At 44.2% G+C, this 20,511-nt stretch overlaps 1 protein-coding gene across 16 annotated transcripts in view; it reads left to right on the top strand.

Annotated features, from left to right (window-relative positions):
- The window catches only part of msi2b (musashi RNA-binding protein 2b), a 181,863-nt gene that overhangs the window by 115,144 nt on the left and 46,208 nt on the right, over nt 1-20,511 (top strand). For all 16 annotated transcript variants that reach the window (XM_057054353.1, XM_057054347.1, XM_057054350.1 and 13 more), the window contains exon 8: nt 17,568-17,650. In XM_057054353.1, coding sequence (XP_056910333.1) covers nt 17,568-17,650 — 83 coding nt within the window. The remainder of the gene's footprint in view (nt 1-17,567; nt 17,651-20,511) is intronic.

Raw genomic sequence — 20,511 nt, 5'->3', positions numbered from 1 at the left:
ACACCTAGAAGTGTAATTTTGAAATGAAAGGCTGTTGATATAGAGATGATTGAATCAAGATAGTTGTTGGGGTTACAGAGGAATTACCCCGGGATGTTGGTGAGATTAGACACTGCGATCAGTTGTCACTGGGTTTGTCTTCCGTGGATGCGACGGTTGTGTGTGTTCCTTTGGGAATCTCGCCGTGGCAAACATGTTTTTTGGTCCTGATCGATATTGTGCTCACGCTTAAAGAGACTGAACTTAAAAGGCGGCACGTCTGTGTGATGTGTTCAGTAGACAGTTAACGTCTAGTGTATTTTACCGCCTCACCTTCATCGCTCGCTTTCATCGGCGCTGCCAGCCTCTCGCTGCTCCTCCGCTCCGCTCGGTTCTCTCAAAGTTGTGCGCGTGAGCAGAGATAGAACGAGAGACATGAGAGAACGCACAAGAGGAGGAGAAGGTGCGCGTTGGTATGTGCATTGATGGCATTTCACGCAGCAGCGTGTGTCCTGGCTTTGATACCGTCTGAGCCGGCTGGAAGATGAGAGCGACTAAAAACGGCTGATGTTTGAACTCGGCGCTTCGCTGTGCTCCTCCGTCAGCATAATTTGGGAGGGGATCCTGTCTGGAGGGCAGACTTGAATATTTTCTCAATCCTAAGTGTTTTATTGATACCTCCAGAGGCTTTTTTTGTTTTTTTCTCCCCCCTCCTGTTTGTGTTCTTGGCGCATGTGGGCCTCCTGACGCACTACAAATGAGCCTCTCCCTGATCATCAGTCCTGCATTTCACGCTCATGTGAACTTTATTGTGACAGATACTCGCGCGTTCTCCGCTTCCGCGCGTGTGCACGAGCCGGCGTTCATATCAACAGCCCGGCCGAGGCTCCTCTTTTAAAAGTGCATCTTGGAAGACAGCTGTCTGAAACCTCAACTTATCTCCATCATCTTTGTCTGGCGTTGTTGCCTCTGTCACATCACCCCGCGCCTCGCTGGCGTATGCGTCTCCATCTTTGTTTCCTAACCACCTTTGCTTCTGTCTGCACAACCTGCCTGCCAGGGGCATTCTCCTCCAAAGAGAAGTGATGTTTTTACTTTTATTTTCATCCTCCATTTCTGCAGAAACACCAGCTCAGAGGAATCCATATCATCTTTTTTTCTGTCCACCAACCTGCAAAAACTCAGTCCCCCCCCCCCCCCCAACCACCACCACCACCACCATCCAATCCATCAGACAGCAAGCCAGCCTCACTGACTCCTGCCTCATTTCTCATAAATTAGTCTTACCTCTCACACACTTTCTCTTTTGTTTCTTGCTCTTACTCATTCCATTCTCCACATGCCCTCTCCCGCCTTCCACCTCTCCCTGGTCCTCACATTTCATTTTTCTTCCTACAAATGCCACACAGCAGTCCCTTAAGAAATGTCATTTCTGTCTTCTCCTTTTGTTCTGTAATTTCTTCGTGTCCCTCCTTTTCTCTGGGGAATTCATTTATCGTTGCCTGTTCTTCTGTCCCCAACTCTCTGATCTCTCTGTCTCAGTCTTCCTCCCCATGTCTGTCTCTCTGTCTTTGTCTTTGACACTCTGCTGGTCCCTTTCTTTCCTTCTTCCCGTCTCCTTTTCTTCCTTGTACACGTTTAATTGAGAAAGACCGCATCAACGTGGATGATAGGTGATGCATTTTTGATATATTGATGTATTAATAATGACTCACAGGACTACAAATCAATAAATGCACCAGCTGTCAAAATAAACACTAATTTTGTGTTATTTCTGTGTTGTCCTGTAAAGAGATATCATGGCTTATTTAAAGTTCTGCCAGTGTAGTTGATTATCATGACGCCTTTACATGTTGTGTTTTATGTTGTTTAAATAATGAATATTAAAAAAAGAATCGTTGCATTTAGCCAAACCACAGCGAGACCAAACAATCGATGTTTGGCGATAAAGATGCTGCAATATAAGTCAATAATTACATTGAATTTCTGTAATCAGCATGTATGGCTGGATGTTTGTTTTTGCCCTTGAGGTTGATACCATTGGTCAAGATTGAAAAGTCACATCGGCACTTATTTGTCTAGCCAGCAAGGACAGAGGGGAAAAAAAGCCATTTTCACCCGAAGCAATTGTCAGTTATCTTTCCCCCTCTGGTATTCGTGAGATAATCCTTGTCACAGGGAGCGACGCCCAGATCTGGCGTGGATGCTTTAGAGCAAATTGGTAAGATGTCTCCCAGAAATTCAGCGATTCGAATTTGATTCTGATTCTTCTGTGCAGGGTAAACCATCACAGACCACACACACGCTCCCAAGTGGTCCGAGAACCAATTTGTTAGACCTGTGACAACAGACAGGGTGGCTGTATGAAAACACACCGGTCTCACCCCTGATGTTATAATACATTTTTCACAATGTATTCATGTATAATTGAGCTGACCGGCGGTGGGAGGAGTTGAAGTAATGAGAACGATTAATGGTTAAAACAAGCCAACGCCCTCATACACGTTATATAATTAATATTATTATCTTGGCCGGGTTTCCCTTGAAAAAGAGGTCAATCCACCAATGGGACCGACCTGGTTGAATAAAGGCTCAGTGAATGAAGGAAAAATAAATATTCAGGTTCCTGCAGTCAAATTTCCCAACAGCTGCCAAGATGTCCAAACTGGAAATATGAGAAATTCATTATTTTCTCCTGCTCAGGGCTTCTGCGTGTGTCCGATAAAATCCCACCTCGAAGATTTCACGCTGTACCTTTGTGATCACTGCGACTGTGTGTTTCTGCAGAACCAGACGTGACTCATCCCCAGCGGACCTCACAGAAACTTCCCACTTGAGAGCAGTTCTCGGGCGGCCAGACATGCAGGCACTTGTGTTCCATCAAAATGCTAATAACATCATCTGCAATATCCAAGGCAATATTATTGTAGTGTTAATTGGTGAAAAAAAAAAAAACTAGTTGATGGGAGCACCTGCCCACCCCACTATTCCATTATTTTAATTACCATGGCTGAAATAAAAGGGAACATGCTGTATAATGATTGGTGTCTCCTCAACAGGGTGACAGTTTTGCTCCTATTTGCTTCACCGCGGCCACGCGTGGCTCATTTAGATGGCAGGAAGAAACTGGTGTCTTAAGCAGCAGAAGGGGAATGTGGGCCCTCAGGAGAGGAACCTCTCTCTGCAGCATGATTTATTCATTCACACCACATGTCTGTTGAAGTGGTCGTTGGGCGGTTCACATGTACCGAGAGGAGCTGCGTTACAACACGCCGGACTGGACGGTGCAGAAAATGAATGTATGTCACAATAGAGTGGCACAAACATGACATTGGAAGGAAGAGGGGGGGACAAACTTATTTGCAAACGATGTCTATCTTCAGATGAGCTTTTCTGTAGCAGGAACAAGTAGGAGCAGGTAATTAAGCACTTCTTTTTGCGAGTACTTTTCTAGTAGATGTCAGTTTTTCTGGCTGCTTTCAAAGTGATAATGTTCGCCGGCTGTTGCCCCCGGGGCTGCTTCTTCTTATTAACTTGTCTTAGGAGACGGGGCTGCCATGCAAGCCTGCTTTGCTGCCCACGGGGAGGCTGAAAAGACCACCAAGTCATCCACCGCCATCTTCTGCCCCACACGCTCCCTCTCGCTGCTGCTTCTTCTGGCTGACACAAGAAGGGAATGCTTAAGCAGCAGAGAGACGGTGATTAAATATAATCACTTGGTCTTTGTTAGGAGAACCTGTCAGAAGTCATCATCAGGGTTTAAATTCACAACGTTTTTTTGTGCGAGGTTCGATCTGGTGAAGGAGAACAGTGAGACTGCCTCCCTCTCTTCTACTCTCCAGAATGGCCTCGGTTTAGCATCTGAGGGAACCTAAAGCTGATCGCTACCTTTCAGCGTGGGCTGAAATTTGGGTCCTTATACACAGTAGAATGCAGGGGAAAGAAAACAAGCTCAGGAAAGTTGTCTTTATTGTGCCTGACCAAACAATGCCAAGTTCAGCCGTAGCGGGCAGCAGACAGATGTAACATTTGTGCAGACAGCCTGGAATCATTCGCGGTGCCTCTGGAGCCCGTCTGACCAGTGAATATTATGTGTTGCTCTCGCTCACTCTCTTTCTGCACTAGGAGGATGGTGCCATTCGGCAATTTGGTTGCTTGTAGGCAGTTGTCACAGCCTCGGTATTGTACTGTATATTCAGAGAGGAGGATATGCACAGGCAGGCAACGTGAACAAATTTAAAAGCTGTCAACTTGTGTGTAGCAGCCTATAGCTTTAAATGCCAATTTGGCTCCTTGCTTGTTAATTTTCGTATCTGGCAGTTTTTTGTCATTGTTTCTATGTGCAGATCTCGCATCTTGTCACTTCTAATAAAACACAAAATCACCCGGCGCTTCGTTTAAAGCAGCATTCTCATGAGCAATAGGAAGACAAATGGCTGTCGTCTGCTGCGCAGCCTGTTAAATCTCACACATAAAGTCTGAGCGGAATGACACGCTATACGAGAACTGTCACCGAACATTGAATTTAAAGCATCAGGACGCAAAGGCAAACCTCCCGCCTGCTGTTTACTTAATGCGGAGCCGGGCTCGCGCCGTATTTGGCAGCGAAAATCAATCTTAAAAAGATTTGCAAAATGTAGACAAATTAGCCAGCATAAATTAGCCAAAGCATATTCATTATGCCCATCTCTCAGTGGAATACAGCTCTCACAGCAGTGTCTTTATCACTTAAGTGTTCCATCATAAGTGTAATCATGTATTTTATCTTGAATTCTCTGATGGTAATAAACACTGCCTCAGAGCTATATCATATTCTCATACTCTGTACTAACAGTGGTTCTAAGTGACAGTAAATCTAAACATATTCTCCATTTACTCAACCTCCTGAGCCTCCCTAAGCTCAGATTTCCCTGCACTTGTACGCAGCTTCTGCGTTATTGTCCTGTCTTTCATGCATCAATAAATGGATTATTAGACATCCCTTGTTGTGATTGGAGGGCAGGTTAGACAAGAAGATAATTAAAAGTGTGAGCTGCTGTGCCATTTGTTTTCTGTTCCTGCATTGACGTGTGTGGCTTGGTGTTTATATGTGACCTCCTTTGTCCTCTAAGTTAATTTTGTAGATGTGGTGTTTAACGAGGACATCCAAAGTGGCAAAGAAAATACACCAGCATTACGCCGCAGCCCTAACTTAACTGATAATGTTATTCCAATTGAGATTTATTTGGGAAGAATTAAAGATCCAACTAGTTGGAATAATGAGGGTGCGTGTCCTCTGTGCATTTAAGGTCATGAAAACTAAATTCAGGGGTGTTGCGGAGCACCAACAACAAGCCTGTAGGACCGTCAGTTTACCAGCATAATGCATGATGTGACACATACACTTAAAAAAAAACTCTTTTTTTTGTTTTGTTTTTTTTACAATAAATCCACTCATTTAGAGGCTGATATTTAATAATGTGATCTAGGATTTCTGAAGTTTATGCCACTATTATTATTTCCGTTGTTATTATACATTTCTCTTCCTGAGCACAGCTCATAGCTCAGATAAACCAAATACAATATTATGTAGGCTCAGCGGTTGCATTCCCAGCTGGCGAGGGCTGACCATTCTAGGATCATATGGCCTCTGGCAACAGGAAAATTGGAATGGCGGCAGCAAAGTCATGGATGCAAGAACCAGTGTGAGAGCAGGGAGCCATGTGTTTGTTTCCCTGGGTCTTGAGGCCAGTGCTCATTATAGTGGCTGGTAAAATATTAGAGTTGGGCTGACACTGTCTAAGTGAATTGTCCTGAGCAGTTTTGACAGCCAGTGGAAGGCAGGTCTGGATTATGATGGATGATGACAACAGGGGTGGTGCAGCAGGAGCGTGGATGTGTTTTCTGCGTGCACCTAATACGGGACAGTTTTGGTGATGTGGGCAGACACACGCGGGAAGAGACGCCTGATGGATATGTTAAAACGCTGCTCGGAATGATGCTGCAATTTTTCATACCTACGGATTTCAGTCAGACCTGTTTTTCCCAAAAATGGGGAAAAATATTCATCATGCATTCGTTGTTTGCCATCCCACTTTCAACCCTTGTGTTGTTCACACTCGTCGTGGGAGATTTATTCAAATCAAAAGTTTCTCTCACTTCTTTTGATAAAGTTTTGCTTCATGAAGATGAATCTGTCCTCTGCAATGTTCGACATGAATGCGCTTGTGATCGCTTTTCCACATTTTCTCCGTTAAACTCAAAGGCGGCTTACAGAAAAGCATTTTTTAAGGTGAAGTGAGCAGCAGCACAAGACTGCTGACCACCACATGCAGCCTTAGCATTTCCTAGCTCAGAATAAAATCAACTCGCTGAACGAGCAGCTCGCGCTACGGCGTGAGGCGGCTCGGAAAAAATGAAAGGTGCCCTTTGAAAAACCCCCACAGTGGAGAAGATGCTGTAGTGATGAAGACGTGCGTCTATGGAGAGAGAGGGGTTGAGCCTCTTATCGGATCGCTACGCCGACGTTCCAGGATGAACCAGTGTAATCAGGACCAGCTCCTCAGCTCAGCCTGGATCCCCTTTACATTATTCCTCTTAAGGTTGATACTCCACACTGAAACACAAGCGTGCTGTATATAGCCACACCCCCTCGCTCTGCCTACCCAACTTGATCCTCTTTTGTCCGTCTTCCAGCAGATCTCTCCCGTAGGTCGGGGTAACACGGAAATTTCTTTTCACTCCCACTATTAGGAGCAGATGGGACAAGAAGGACACTTCATCCCCAAGTTCATTGGTCCTTGAGCATCTTCTGGTGTGGCCAATCCATCTCTCAGTAGTCACTCAAGCTTCTGGGCCCTCGCCCATTCTTCGTCCCCCTCGTCCCTCTCCCGAGCAGGCTCATTCATTTCGCCGCGTCTCCCTCATCCACTCTCCTCTTCCCACTTTGGGCACCGGGGAGGTGTGTGGCGTTCAAGCAGGCATTATTGATGGAGCATCTGTTTAGACATGGTGCGGGGATCTGTGGCATGTGGGCGAGCAGCTGGGGAGGGGGGGTTTCGAGCAGGGGGAGACATTATGTCACATTACATGTCTTGATATGTTTTGTTCACTTGTGTGCATGCCCGTTTGAGACGCACACACGTGCTAGAAGGCGGCCCCAGCATTGTAGTTTCCCACTCGCTCGGAAATGAGGAGAGTCTTTCACAGTTGTAGAAGTCGGCTTTAGAGGCCATTTCAGTCCTGGGAGCCAGAGGCAAATATTCTGGCAGTGTGTCTTCACAGTAGCAGCCAGACAGACAGAGTAGGCCTATCCAGATAATCACCACACATCTCCTCTAGATGGCCAGACTTGTCAGAGCTCACACTGCACACTGCCAATAGATTTCCAACCTTGGCAGCTGATGAAACAGAGGTATTTTATGGCTTTTTAAACTACTCAACGTGTGCATCTTATGATTGCACGTTGTGGACGGCAGTGAAATGTCAATCTTTTCATCAGTTGGGCTTCTTTTCTTCTCTTGCTGCAGTCACAGAGGTGTTCTGGTGTCTCTAGCTGTTTGATTGATTGTACCTACTTTGGGTTCCATAATCTAGTTTGCGTTTGAGGTTAACAAATCGTTGTGCACTCTGCTGAGATGATTTGCTCGGCGAATGACTCCCTAAGACCCAGAACGAAGAAGCTGCACTTTCTCGGGAATCCAATTTGAACCTACCCGCCGCATTATCGAATTAAAACATGCGATAACGTCGAAAACACACACGGATGCATCAAAGTAAAGTAGAACAATACTCAGCATTATCAGCAGTGTGGAAAAAAGCCCCTCATTTGGCCTCGTAGAGAGGCGGGCTGGTTTCACATTGACACTGGTGCATTCAGTCTGCCGGCCTTTGTTAAGCAAACACAGTTTAAAGCACAGGTATAATTAATAACATTAACATAACAACAGCTGTATTCTAATTATGTAGCACCGTCCCCAACAGCGTATTATTTACAGATTACTTTAGCTGATTAGACGGATGCGGAAAATCTCTGTTTTCAACCGGGCTGTCTTATTTTGAAAGGATCAAATATCTACTGTTGAATAGCTCCACCTGCACTTGTTTTCATTTATTTTGCCCACCCATATCAAGTTCAGAATGGACACATCAGTAGCTTTATTGTGTTAACATTCTTTCATTTGTTTTTTAGTATTTGTTAAGTACTTTTCACACCATTTAGTTCTTGTCTGGCTTTAACTCTGCCCCCGATGTTTTTACACCCTGATCTTCATAGCAGGTGGTTCGATTTTTTACTTAATTTTGCAGATTTTAATTATTTTTATGCCATTTGAAGACCCATTTTGTGTATCTTGTCTTGTTTTTCAAGGGAACAACTTCCTGGCATAAGTATGTAAATTGCTCAATGGCACACCTGATCTCTGCTTTGAGTGGCAGAGACCAGGTGTGCACCGTCATTTCATTAAATTGAAAAGCTGTCATTTTAAATAAAAGCCATTTAATTGAAAAGATGCAGGTGCGGTCCACACGAAGGCTCAAGTCACTTCACTTCCTTCTTTAGAGTTTGCTTCCTTCCTGCATGTTTTATTCCAGAGCTGTCTGTAAGTAAATGAATTTTGAGTATCTTGTGCCCAAATGAACTTCCTACATGTCAGTTAAGACAACCAATGACCAAGAAGCATCACAGCTTTAACATCGTAGCATTGAACAGAACATATTTAGCATATCTTTTAAGCAGTGCACAAAAGCCACAAGCATCCAGTATTCCAAAACACTGACAATCCTCTAATTATGTGTCATAAATGGTCTGATTTAGCTTCACCACAGAGAGGATGGGTCACAATTAAAGCAGACAGGTATTTATCCCTAATTTGCTGCATTTTTATAAGTGTGTTTATCACAAAAAAATTACTACTTATCCCACGGTCTGGTGTGCTGCTTCTGCTGGGTTAAATGTGTGACTAACTCCAGTCACCCAAATCCACAGAAGGATTTTCCGAAGCAGCTTTGCCACAGCGCAACTTAAGTTTTTATAGCGTTTTTGGGAGATGTTCTTGCAGTTAATGTGCACAAAAATGTTGAAGGAACAAAATGGTTGCTCTGGATGTACCTACAGTGTTTAGGATAGAGGCGGCCAACCCTCCAGTCACATCCAAAGTCAGCACCTTGTCCTGCTTGGTGGTCAGCTGCAGTTTTATGGTCATGGACAGAACTGTCTTTTCTGCCATTTGTTGTGCCTGACCTTTAAGATGATGAAGCACAGGGAGGGTGACCCCTGGCAGGACTCGTTCAAAGAGCAGCCTCTTGGTGCTAGGGAGGGATGGGAGGGTCCAGAGCCTGGCAGCATGCTGGGGGATTGATCAGGCCCTTAGTCAAAGGCCAAATGCAGAAAGCCCAGCCAGAAGAGAAGGCCATGCAGGATGTGCAGCCATCCTCGTCTTTGAAGCTCTCTCCAAAACCTCAGCTGTTTCGCTGCATGAATAAACATGCACAGCTTCTATCTGCAAAAGCTGCTCTTCCTGCCCTTCCCTCAACTGTCCTTTTTACTCCAGGAAGATCTAAAAGCAGCTCTGCTCCAGATGGAAACATGGTCGCTGGGGTCACGAAATCCCTCTTTTTTTGTCACCTCTTCATTTACCACATTTCTCCCTCCTTTTTGGTCGTTAACTTGTTTCTTCTTTTGCTGCTTCTCATTTGAACGCCTGCTGTCCTCTGCCCCTGTTGCACTCGGATGATGTGGCGCTCCCACAGATGTCAGCTTTGAGATTGAAATTAGCTCCTGTTCTGCAAAGTGGCTGACTTAAAAATTAATTTCAATGAGAAGACGAGAATTCAGCCTTTTTCACTTGCAGACGTGTTCAAGTGTTGCCAAATAATACATGTGATGAAGGTCTGTGTCAGCTGACTGCAGCTGCATGGATGTGTGTACATGAACAGCTATAAGGCCTATGGCTGTATGGGGCATGAAAGCATCTTAAAAGGAACTGAAGTTGAACTGAACTAAAAAAATAATCCAATAAATGTTTTTGCTCTGTGGAGATTCATTAGTATCGTTCCCATTGATGACCTGAGCACCAATCACACACACACACTATGTTCAATAGTCCCCATTTAAGTTGTGCATATGGTATGGAAATGTTTAAATTAGCACTATATACATTAACTTAATGCACCAAGCTAATGATAAGATCCATCTGGTGGTGGAATGGCATTAGTGTCTCAGTAAATGACACCAGCTGAGGCTGTAATACCCTGTGTGCAGCAACAGAGCCGGAGCAAACAGGCGGCAGTCTGGGTGGCCCGTGTTGCATACACCTCATCAGGGGACTGTGTGGCACGCCTCATTTACATGTAGCACATCCCAAAATGTTTGAGTGACAGTGGACTTTTAAATATTTGCTTCATAAAACTCATAGGCATAAAACTCAAACAGAAATCGGTAACGGCCATAAATAAATTATGGGGACGCTATGGCGATGCTGCGGATTCTTATTATAGTGCAGGTAACAAGGAACAATTAAAGTCTGACTGTTGTGAGCAGACTGATTTACCTGAAGGAGCCTACAGCTCTGAACGCGGAGGCGTGATGAGACAGATGCTGATTACAAGGGTCAATACTATCGCAGCGACATCAGCACGCGATCCTTGATGAGCCAGTGATGTCACCAGTTGAGCGGCAGCGTGTCTGAGCTGGAGTGGACCGGGGTTTTCTTGGAGAGCGGTAGTTTTTCTTTAACGTAACACCTTAACAGCATCTGTAAAGTAAACACAGGCAGCAGTTCCGCCTCTGAGCATTTGGCTCACTCAGTGAAAGCAATCTCTGCTAAATGGTAATGGGCCTCTGCAAAGTGGCATCATCAGTGTTCTTCATTTCAGATGAACTGCTACTGTGTCACGCCTTTAAATATACCCCGTGCTTAAATATTAATAACAATCTGCCCATGCAGGCATTGAGAGGCCTAATTCACATGAATCGATTTTACTTTGCAACCCCCATTGCACGTAATTCATTGCTTTAAGGCCTTGTTGTTTGTAGAGGATTATTTTGATTAAATGCTTTTAGTCCCTGAGTGAATCCCTGGAGAGGCTCTGCTGGAAGTGTCCGCGGTATCCTGTCCGCTCTTCCGTTCAGACCAAAAAAAACCAGATTTTTCAACTACAAAGTTGATTTTTTTTTTCTTCCATTTGCCACCGCTTTCTCCTCATTAATCCCCTTTTCTTATTCTCCACCTTTGTCAGGAGTGAGACATGCAAATCAGGTTTGATGAAACTGATATCCGTATCAATAGGTCAGCAAACACAAAAGGTGCATATCAGTGTTATTCATTCCAAATCCCACCTTGCTTCTCACCTCAAAAGAAATCCATCAGGCCGTCTCAAAGCATTATGGAAAGGCCCCTGCCCCCACGTCCCTCCACCTCCCCCCCTGCATCAGTGGTTACTGTATTTAATAGAAATTGAGACATCTATTAAGATAGGCCTATTGCGTGGCACAAAAGCTTCTGACATTCCTCAATGAAGAATCCTCTTGTGGGTCAAACCCTTGGATCTCATTACACTGATATTCCATTTGCGTAAAAGGAATTCTATCGGCGCGAGCAATTATTCTCAGGTTGGTTTTGCACCCTTTCCTACATCATATTCTAACATTTTTGTCCCGCCTTGTCCTCAGCTATGTTTGACAAACCTTGCACGTGTTTGTTATGTGAGATACGTTCCCCAGTCAGATACAGTATGTCTCCGGGCTGTTGCATTGGCATCGTGAAGAGATGGTGGGATAGCAGTGGCTAAAAAGATGTGTCCGTCTCTGAGCCCGTGTTTGTTTATCGCCACATGGCCAATATCTCTGTTTGTCTGGCTGTGTGTCGGGAATGTGTGTTTGTGCTATGGATATTAGCCAGCCGAATTGGATTACGCCAGCGGAGACAACATTAATTTTTCCATCACCTTATCATGGATAGAGGTCCCTTCATCGATTAGCTCAGGTTTGCAGTTTGTTTCTACAGCACTGTCAAACGCAATTTAAGTGAGGCGCCACTGAGAAACACCCCGCAGATAAAAGGAGGAAGTTTCAGATTCCAAGGTGGACCATATACTCTTCATATATGCTTCAGAGTATCGCTTAATAAAATACACTCCTCCTTCATGCACACGTTCCCTGCACACAAACATAAGGTGTTAAGTCTTCAGAAGCACATTGTGCATCTCAGGAACTTGACATTTCTGGTGGACATGGACGACGGGATCTTGTTTTGACCGGCGATAAAATCCATATCAAGCTCAATTTTCATGGCACAATGACCGTGACTAGGTGCCAGGTCATGTGTGCAAGGGCAATAACGGAGCATCTCGGTGTGTTTTGCTCAGAAATGAGCCCTTCATTGCCTGGTTTGGGTGAAGTGGAATATGAAAATAATGTGATCATTCTGAACTCCCACAGTGTTGCCTTTTTTTAATAAAATGACATAAGATATAAAAATATCTATACATTGTTATAAGACTTGGCCAATTGCCTTTGATAACGGTGCTATATAGTGTTTTTACCTAATACCATCTATCCTAGCGCTGTATTTTTTTATAGACTGACTAATATAGGAGAAAGATGAGAGTCCAGAGTGAAAACGGTATAAATGAGCAGACCTACCAGGTGTTTCTTTCCCTGAATGATTACATCAACATAAATATGCTGCTGTCTCTGCATTTTACAACTAGGCTCAGCGTGCATACTGAGGAAACTAGTTTGTCAGTGCCTCTATGTAGGTCAGCTTTCAGAGCTAGCCATCAATTTCCACTGTCCCACTTTAAAAGTGGCTGCATACACACAAACAAGAGCACGTGTCTACCATATAGATTACATAAGGTATGGCTGCAATATTTCTGATGAAGTTTATTATGTTTTGTTTCTTCTTTGTGTTGGTCCTCAACCAGGACCAAAGGTCAAAGGTGTCTCAACAGCACCACAGCTGCACCGTTGTTGTCTCGCTCTCCATTTTCACTGTACTTTTAACCACTTTGTAAACTTGGGAAGAACCCTCATTACTGCCAAACACCAAATCTGTAAGCTTCAGCTTCTCTCCTGCTACATAATCATGGGGCAGCTTAAGTTCAGTGGAGGCAATTATCCAAAGAAAAGGTGACTTTTCTCTCACTTTTCAAAGCGCCCAGACAACAGGCTGAAAGCAGTAATCCATAAACACCCAAAAAAGAATATTTGAAGATGTAAGCACTTTAGATCAGGGTCACAGCAGTCCAGTGGGTCCTCGGTCTTCTCTGTAGAGCTCGGTCGTGTAGTGTTCTGATATTATACACACTTAATTAGACATTAAATTTAAAAATAAAAAAAATAAAAAATAGTGCCTAGTATCTTTTTACGTAATCTGTCAGACGTTGATCATTTTGAACACCTTTTGTTGCTGAGTTTATGATCTTGGCAGTTCAAGTGAATATTTTGTATGATTTTACTGTCGTTTGTGGATTGCTTTTGCTATTTTATTTCGTTGGTCTTTTCAAGGATTTTACAGTGTTTCACGGTCTCAAATGCTCTATTCCAGTTTCCAAGGTAAGAGTTGGCCATTTCTGATGACAGAATTCCTTCAGTTTGATCCTCCCCTCTCCTTTTTTCTCTGCTGTACATCTTCTGTGCTCTTCGAGAGTTCATGATGTTAACTGTATTAAACAGGGGATTAACGCCTGGGGCTCTGGATCTCTGGTAATAGCAGACGGAAATACTGATCAAAGGCCTCTAACTGCGCCCTGGGTGTTTGGACTGCTTCTTTCTGCTCTGCTGCATTAAAAGAAGATGTGGCTCAGAGCCTGCGACACTCAAAGACAGACAGAACAGAAGTCCTCCATAAACCCATCCATGGACAAGTTTGTTCATGCATAATTACAGCTGAATTAGCGGAGGAAGCAGTTGTGCCTGCATGTAGCCTGCACCGATGACCTATAGAGCCCTTCATGGTGAGCTCTGTTCCCTTCATGCTGTACGCCAGGGGACATGTCTGACACTTTCTCCAGGATGCCCCACTTCCTGTCTCTGTATGGAGGCGACCGGTTGTCAGACGCCCACAGCAGGTTGGCTCCTCATCTCACATGCAGTATACACCACATATTGTTCAAGCCTTACATCAGCTTGTACTGAAACTCAATATATGGAATCAGTAATGACCTTGGAATTTTGAATAATAACTACAGACTTCATGGTTGCTATTTTCTGTGAGTTTTAGTCATCATAACAGCCAGCCTGCATTACATTAGGCCATACATCAGCACGGCACCTCCTTGTTATGGTAAAGACCGTCACAGACAGTTCAGTGGTGTTCTCCATAAAAGGGGGGCTAAATGCACCATGTGTTAAATCACAGAGAAAACAGGGAGGAAAGTCATCAAACAGTTCCCAACGACAAACGCACACACACACACAAGCACAGACACACACCCGTAGTGCTGATTTGGCAGCAGTCCACACGAATCAATGTGACAGACATGAACTGTGAAAGATTTCGCGGTTTTGTGAGATTGCATTTTTAAAATTCATTATAAAACACATTTAGTGAGATTTTTTTTGCAATCCTGCCACAGTTATTGACAATGTCAGGGTTTTTTTTTTCCAAACTGCTCACAAAAGCAGTTTATAACTATACAATAAAAAAAGACATGATCTTGTTTTCCGATTGACCTGGAAATGTAATTTTTAATTGTTTTTCTACAGTGAAGCTACTGTCATTGGTTGGGCTGGTGCGGGAAGAGATGTGCACTCCTCATATAAGCTGTAAATTATTAATCACATTAACTATTACAGCAAATAATCTTGAAAAAAATTAAAAAATTAAATGTAGGCAGTGCTGACATTTATATATGTGCAAGTGTGAAAAAGAGTCATTTCAACCACTATACAAAAGTCACTACACAATAAAAATATTTCTATAACTAAAACGTTAATAGTTTTAAATTCTGGGGCTCTGTCCACACAAAAAGACTCATATTGTCATTAATTTGTGCTTAATATTCCCTGTGCAGGTTTAGTTTGTACAAACATTTTATCCAGTTGAGGGATCCAACAGAACAGTTCCCTTTTTTCACCAGGTTTAGAGGTACTGTAGTAGGTGAAGTGGGTGGGGGTGGGGGGGGGGGGGGGGGGGGGGGGGGGTAAAGTACTGAAGCAGCAGAGGTGGAGAAACCTGGAATAAGTGTGAACTAAATAACAAGTAGGATGAAGACAGTAAAAGCCCATGAAAGTGGGCTCCCTGCCCACTTTGCGTGTTGGCAAAATGGAGCCGAGGCAGGTTCTTCACTAATAAGTGTGAGAAAGTGCAGCCTAGAGGCCCCAACCAGTAGCCACACAACACCTATTATCAGTCCTCCCTGCAGATATCTACGTGTTTCCATTTACAGGGCATTGTTTAAGCTGTGCAGGTTCTTCAGTGTGAGCGTGTTGACACCTCTCTTCTCGTGTCTGTCGGCGCTGACAGTCTTTAATAGTCTGGTGGAGGTCATTCTCCTGCCATGAGAGCGCTGGGAGAGGACGGATGGCATATATGAGAACAATCTTGTTTTGCTGACACCCTGCTGGAGCAGGCCAGGAGAGAGGAATGTTCCTGTTGGTGCTATTTTGTGCTCTGTAATTGTCTGTAAAAGTCTGTAAAATAGGACAGAAGAGGGAAAGTGGGGCGTAATGGCAGGGACAGGGGTCCAGGTGCTCGAAAGGCGGGCTAAACCAGGAGGAAGGGGGAAAGAAAAAAAAACATGATGCGGGCAAAACACATTCCAAATGTAGTTTGGAGCAGAAAAATATGTCCTTTGTGGATTTAAACAGATGCATTCATGGGTAGAAGGGTGCTGATTGTGGTGTCTGTGGTGGGCTGTCTTGGCACTGACCCCGCTGGATGTAATGGTGCAGTGGAAAATGTCCTGTCAGTTGATAGAGGAGCTGCCTGTAGCAGCAGGAAGGAGTGTGCTGACAGAGGCCATGTGTGTTAACCTCCTTCCCTGTCACTTTTTCTGTCTAGCCTCCCGCCTCCCCTTCATCTCCACCTATTTCTCTTTTCCCTTCCTGCCCCACCCCCTCCCCCCTCGAACTCCACTCTCTCTACCTAGTCCTCTGTGACAAATTACTCCTGGCGGTTGATTTGTTGCTTGTCAAAAGTGCTCCTTTCGCTACCATGAAGGTGGAGTGAGCAGGAGGAGAGATCGCCCCCCACCCACCATTCCAGTCTACCTGCCTTCATCCCCAGTGCCTTGCCCACTCCCCACCTCACACATGTCACAAACCCAATGTTGAGATGTCTCACTGGAAATTGATATTCTGTCTCATAAGATCTCATCAGATTAGATTTTGTCCGTGTTTAATCAGCTCCTGACCCTCACTGTTTGGATATTTTCTCGCTTCTGTCAGTTGCAGAAGGATGTGTTATTTATGGAGGTGTAGATGGAGAGGGAGGAGTGGCTGGGGGGGGGGGACCAGTAGCGATAAACACTTTATGAGAGAACTGTAAATGCCAGTATTTGTAACAGGATGACCAGTCAGCAGCAGCCCATAACAAAGAAAGCTGTGTCTCTCTGGAGCATTTCACTGGTTTACAGAATAAGCTGCTTAAGAGACTACTGGATTATAGTTGAGTTGTTGGGTTTTTTTTCACTTTTGTAAACAGGAAGTCAAACAACCAATAAGTGACATCTTTATTCTGGGCTGTGCCAGTCTTAGTGGTAGAACCAATGCGCTGTCAGAAAACCATTTTCAAGCAACAGGTGGTGTTTCTAATGTCTGGTTTGCATTCGGGTACATATCACCTGACCTTCTGTGGTAATAAATGGGAGGCGCTGTCTGCTTAGCGTGTGTGTCAGGTGGTGTGTTGTCTGTGGAGACAGCTGTTTAAACAGAGGTGATTTTACTCCATCGTCAGCTGTTTACTCGATTGAAAAGAATCTCATCTCCTTTCACGACCACTTGCTGCTTTATTCACTGACAGTATTTCTTTTCTCCGGTTTCCTCTTTTGCAAAAGTAATAGAATATCTGAATTTCTTTTAACCCTGGCTATACAGAGGCTAGATTGCCTTGTGCATCTCCATCAAAACATTGAAGAGAGCATTGCAATCAACTTGTGTTGAAAAGTCTGAAGCCATCTTGTCTCTGTGTCTTTGGGTTGAAAGCAGGGTGAGGCTTTTATCCTATAAATATGGCATGAAAATCCCACTGTCAATGATGCATTCATTCTGAGACCTGCATTAACATAAAAACGAGGGCTTGTTATACACTGAAATTTCAATAAAAAAAGAACACAAAATGCATTTAATGAAATTCAGATGCTGGGCCCTCGCTGCCTGAATCTCATTAAATGAGCTTTGTGCTGTTTTTCCGTCGTCTTTTTGTAGAAGGGGTCCTCGAGTGCCCTTAATAATGTGGCAGATTTCATCAAATTTCTGATTTAAAGGGGACAATGTCTGTCTTGTTCACTTGTTCTTTGCAGATGTGCTCTCCTACTGTAGTTTCTGGGATCTGGCGCTTGATAATATTCAATCTTGTGGTGCATTTTCTTCGAGTGGCTCGAGTTCTCCTCAATAACTCATTCTCTCCCTTTCTCCCCTCCCTTCTCTGTTTCTCTCTACGTAGGATTTGGTTTCATAACTTTTGAGAATGAAGACATCGTAGAGAAAGTCTGTGAAATTCACTTTCATGAAATCAATAACAAAATGGTAAGTCCACTTATTTTATTCAAATAATTTATTTGTCCGTGCACTTGTGTATGTGTGTGTGTGTGTGCGCGCATACGTGTGCACATAAGTCGGGGATTCAGAAAAAGAGGGACAGGCTCCACTCTCCTGTTCCTCAGCCTGACAGGCAGAACTCAGCCACACAATTTCACGGTTTGTGGGCAGTGCACACCACTGGCTTCTCATCCTGGAGAGTTTGTGTGTGTGTGTGTGTGTGTGTGGTGTGTGTGTGTGTGTGTTGTGTGTGTGTGTGTGTGTGTGTGTGTGTGTGCGTGTGTGCGTGCGTGCATGTGCGTACGTGCGCCCCTGTCAGTGTTTGTGTGTTTCAGCCTGTGCAGATGAACACTCGCAGGTGGAGATGTCCAGGGATGCAGCGGGAAGTTACTGGCAGAGGTGGAGTTCATTAGTCAGGGATTAACACCTTCCACAGTGTCTCAGTGATGCTTTTCCATTTACTAAAATTGCCACTGAAAAGGCTCCTACAGAATTCAGTGGCGCCCATCACGTCAATTAAGATAATTGACGGCCGCAGATATCGGTATAGCAAGTGTGACATTGGGTCCTCTTTCACCCATTTCCACCCTGCGCTCCTCTGGAGACATCGCGCATCATTGAGCATTTCGGTGGACTGTGATTGACTGGAGGGAATACTTGTCTTACTGCCGTTCAGTCGGGCTCCTTTCCGTCCTGCTTGTCTTCAAGCGTCCTTCTGAAACTGGCTGATGGACTGGCTATGTGAGTGACAGGACCAGTGTAGTAGAACCACGTCCTCCAGGGACCAGCCCAGGTCACATATGACCCCGTATATGTCCCAGTATGTGCTTCTGAGCACCATCACAGGAAAGAACTATATGTGCATAACAGGATCCTGTGTCAAAATCAAACATCCCAGGTCCTTTGACATGTCTCCATCGCTCTGTGGCCACAGCGGCATCAGGATGAGGTACGAATAGAGTTAATACAGTACTTACTGCTGCGTGTGCTTGGCTTTAAAAACAGTGAAATTAGATCACACTGCTGCAGTTAGACCTTTAATCCATATTCAAAAATCTCTGCTTATAATTGTGTCTGAGTTACCTTTTACCAATTATTCATTATAAAAGCAATTTGTAATTTCTTTTCAAATCACTGAATCACTGTATCGAGCATACAGTTGCATTAAGCCCTTTTTATCTGAAGCATTTCTGACGTGATGTTTCACTTATTTTAAAGCAGTTTTCCTGACACGTGTCTGTTTTTTAAATCCATCTGGGAGTCCCAGACATCACAAAGATGTGGTTCATGGAGGGGACAGTGTGCAAGGCCAGAGCAAAGGTGAAGTTCCTCAGGCTCTTGTCACCTCTGTAAGGCTCCCTGTTGGAAACTGTACATTGAATCTCCTGGTATGCGTGGGGAAAATACAAGGTAAAAGAGTGTCAAGTGTGCAAAGGGCATTTTCCAAGCACCTCTTCCCTACCTCAGTCCCACAGAGGAGAGCACTGGTTATCCACTATCTGAAGTGCCAGCACAGAAAATAAAAAATGCCTCATGTCTTCATCTTTATGAAGTACCATACAGAAATAGACCTCATCCATCTGCGCGGCGAGTGTTATCTAAGATGGTTCTTGAATAATTGATGCGGACAGAAATTCCATCCTGCTAGGAGGGTTGTGGATGTACAGGGCACCCCACCTTCTCCCTACCCAATCTCTGGAGGCCTCTGGCAGCATAGAGGGTCAATGCCCACTCTGATGTGAGTGACAGGACCTTTTAGTGACTCAGTCAGTCACCCTGTGTTCTTGTGCCACCAAGGCCCAACTGTCAGCAGTACCTACTCACTGTCACTGTGAGTTCAGCCTAATGTATAATTAAAAACAAGGGCGCTGCTTAGCAAGTGTTCATCTTGCCTCACAAGCTGCAGAGACTTTCACAGTGCTCTCACCTCTGGAGACCATCCGGCTGTAGCAACTGCAGTGGTAATAAAAGTATGGATTATCCTGCCCGGCACCATAGATTATAAAATCATTCTTTAACTATAGCTGTACCGACACTTGTATTAAAACCAGTAAATATTTTGGAGTAGAAAAATCAATGCGCAGAAGACAGCTTGACAGTTAATCACATCTGTGGTTTCCACATAGAATATCTGTATCACACTTTAGCCAGATAAAACCTTACTCCAGCTTCCAAAAGGTAGCAAATCCCATTTTTCTAGACCGCAGTTTCTCCATCACTCCCCCATCCTGCTAATACATAATAATACCTACTAATAATACCTACCAAGGACTGGCTCTAATGAGCGGGCAGTGTGCCATTAAAATGGACTCACATTGGTTCTAGTCAAGTGCTTGGAGGTAATGTTCTTTAATGTGTCATTTTTAATATTCAACAGTGGCAAATCATCACAACCGGAGGGAGGAATTTCCTGTTAGTCGTCAATTTCTCACTGTGTCTTTCTGACGCGACCCACCAATTACTGCACTTAGGAGCAGCTGAAGCTCTGACTGCTCCACTCATGGACTAATGCACAGAGACGTCAGACTTTAATATATACACAGAGGTGTGCTCCATATATTGTATTCTAAAAGTTTTGAAAGAAAGTTCCGTGGCCGCTATGTTTTCGATAACATCGTGACGTCGGGTTCCATTTGTTATTCAGTGTGCCTCTTTTTAATGGTAAGTGTGTAGCACATTCTGCTTCAAAAAGGAAATGATTAGCAAAGTTAGCAGAAGCACCTTTAACCTCGCCGAAGGCTTTTCGGAAACATTCCTTCATTCAGTTTAATTTTTGCTGCCACATTTACAGCTCCACCTTGTTTTGATCGCAATATCTCAACAATCTTTCATTTAGTCGCCCCTGATTT

Source organism: Takifugu flavidus, chromosome 14 (genome assembly GCF_003711565.1).
Source record: "Takifugu flavidus isolate HTHZ2018 chromosome 14, ASM371156v2, whole genome shotgun sequence".
NCBI classification, from domain to species: Eukaryota; Metazoa; Chordata; class Actinopteri; order Tetraodontiformes; family Tetraodontidae; genus Takifugu; species Takifugu flavidus.
The sequence above is the reverse complement of the archived record's forward strand: the minus strand, read 5'-3'. Positions and strand labels throughout refer to the sequence as shown.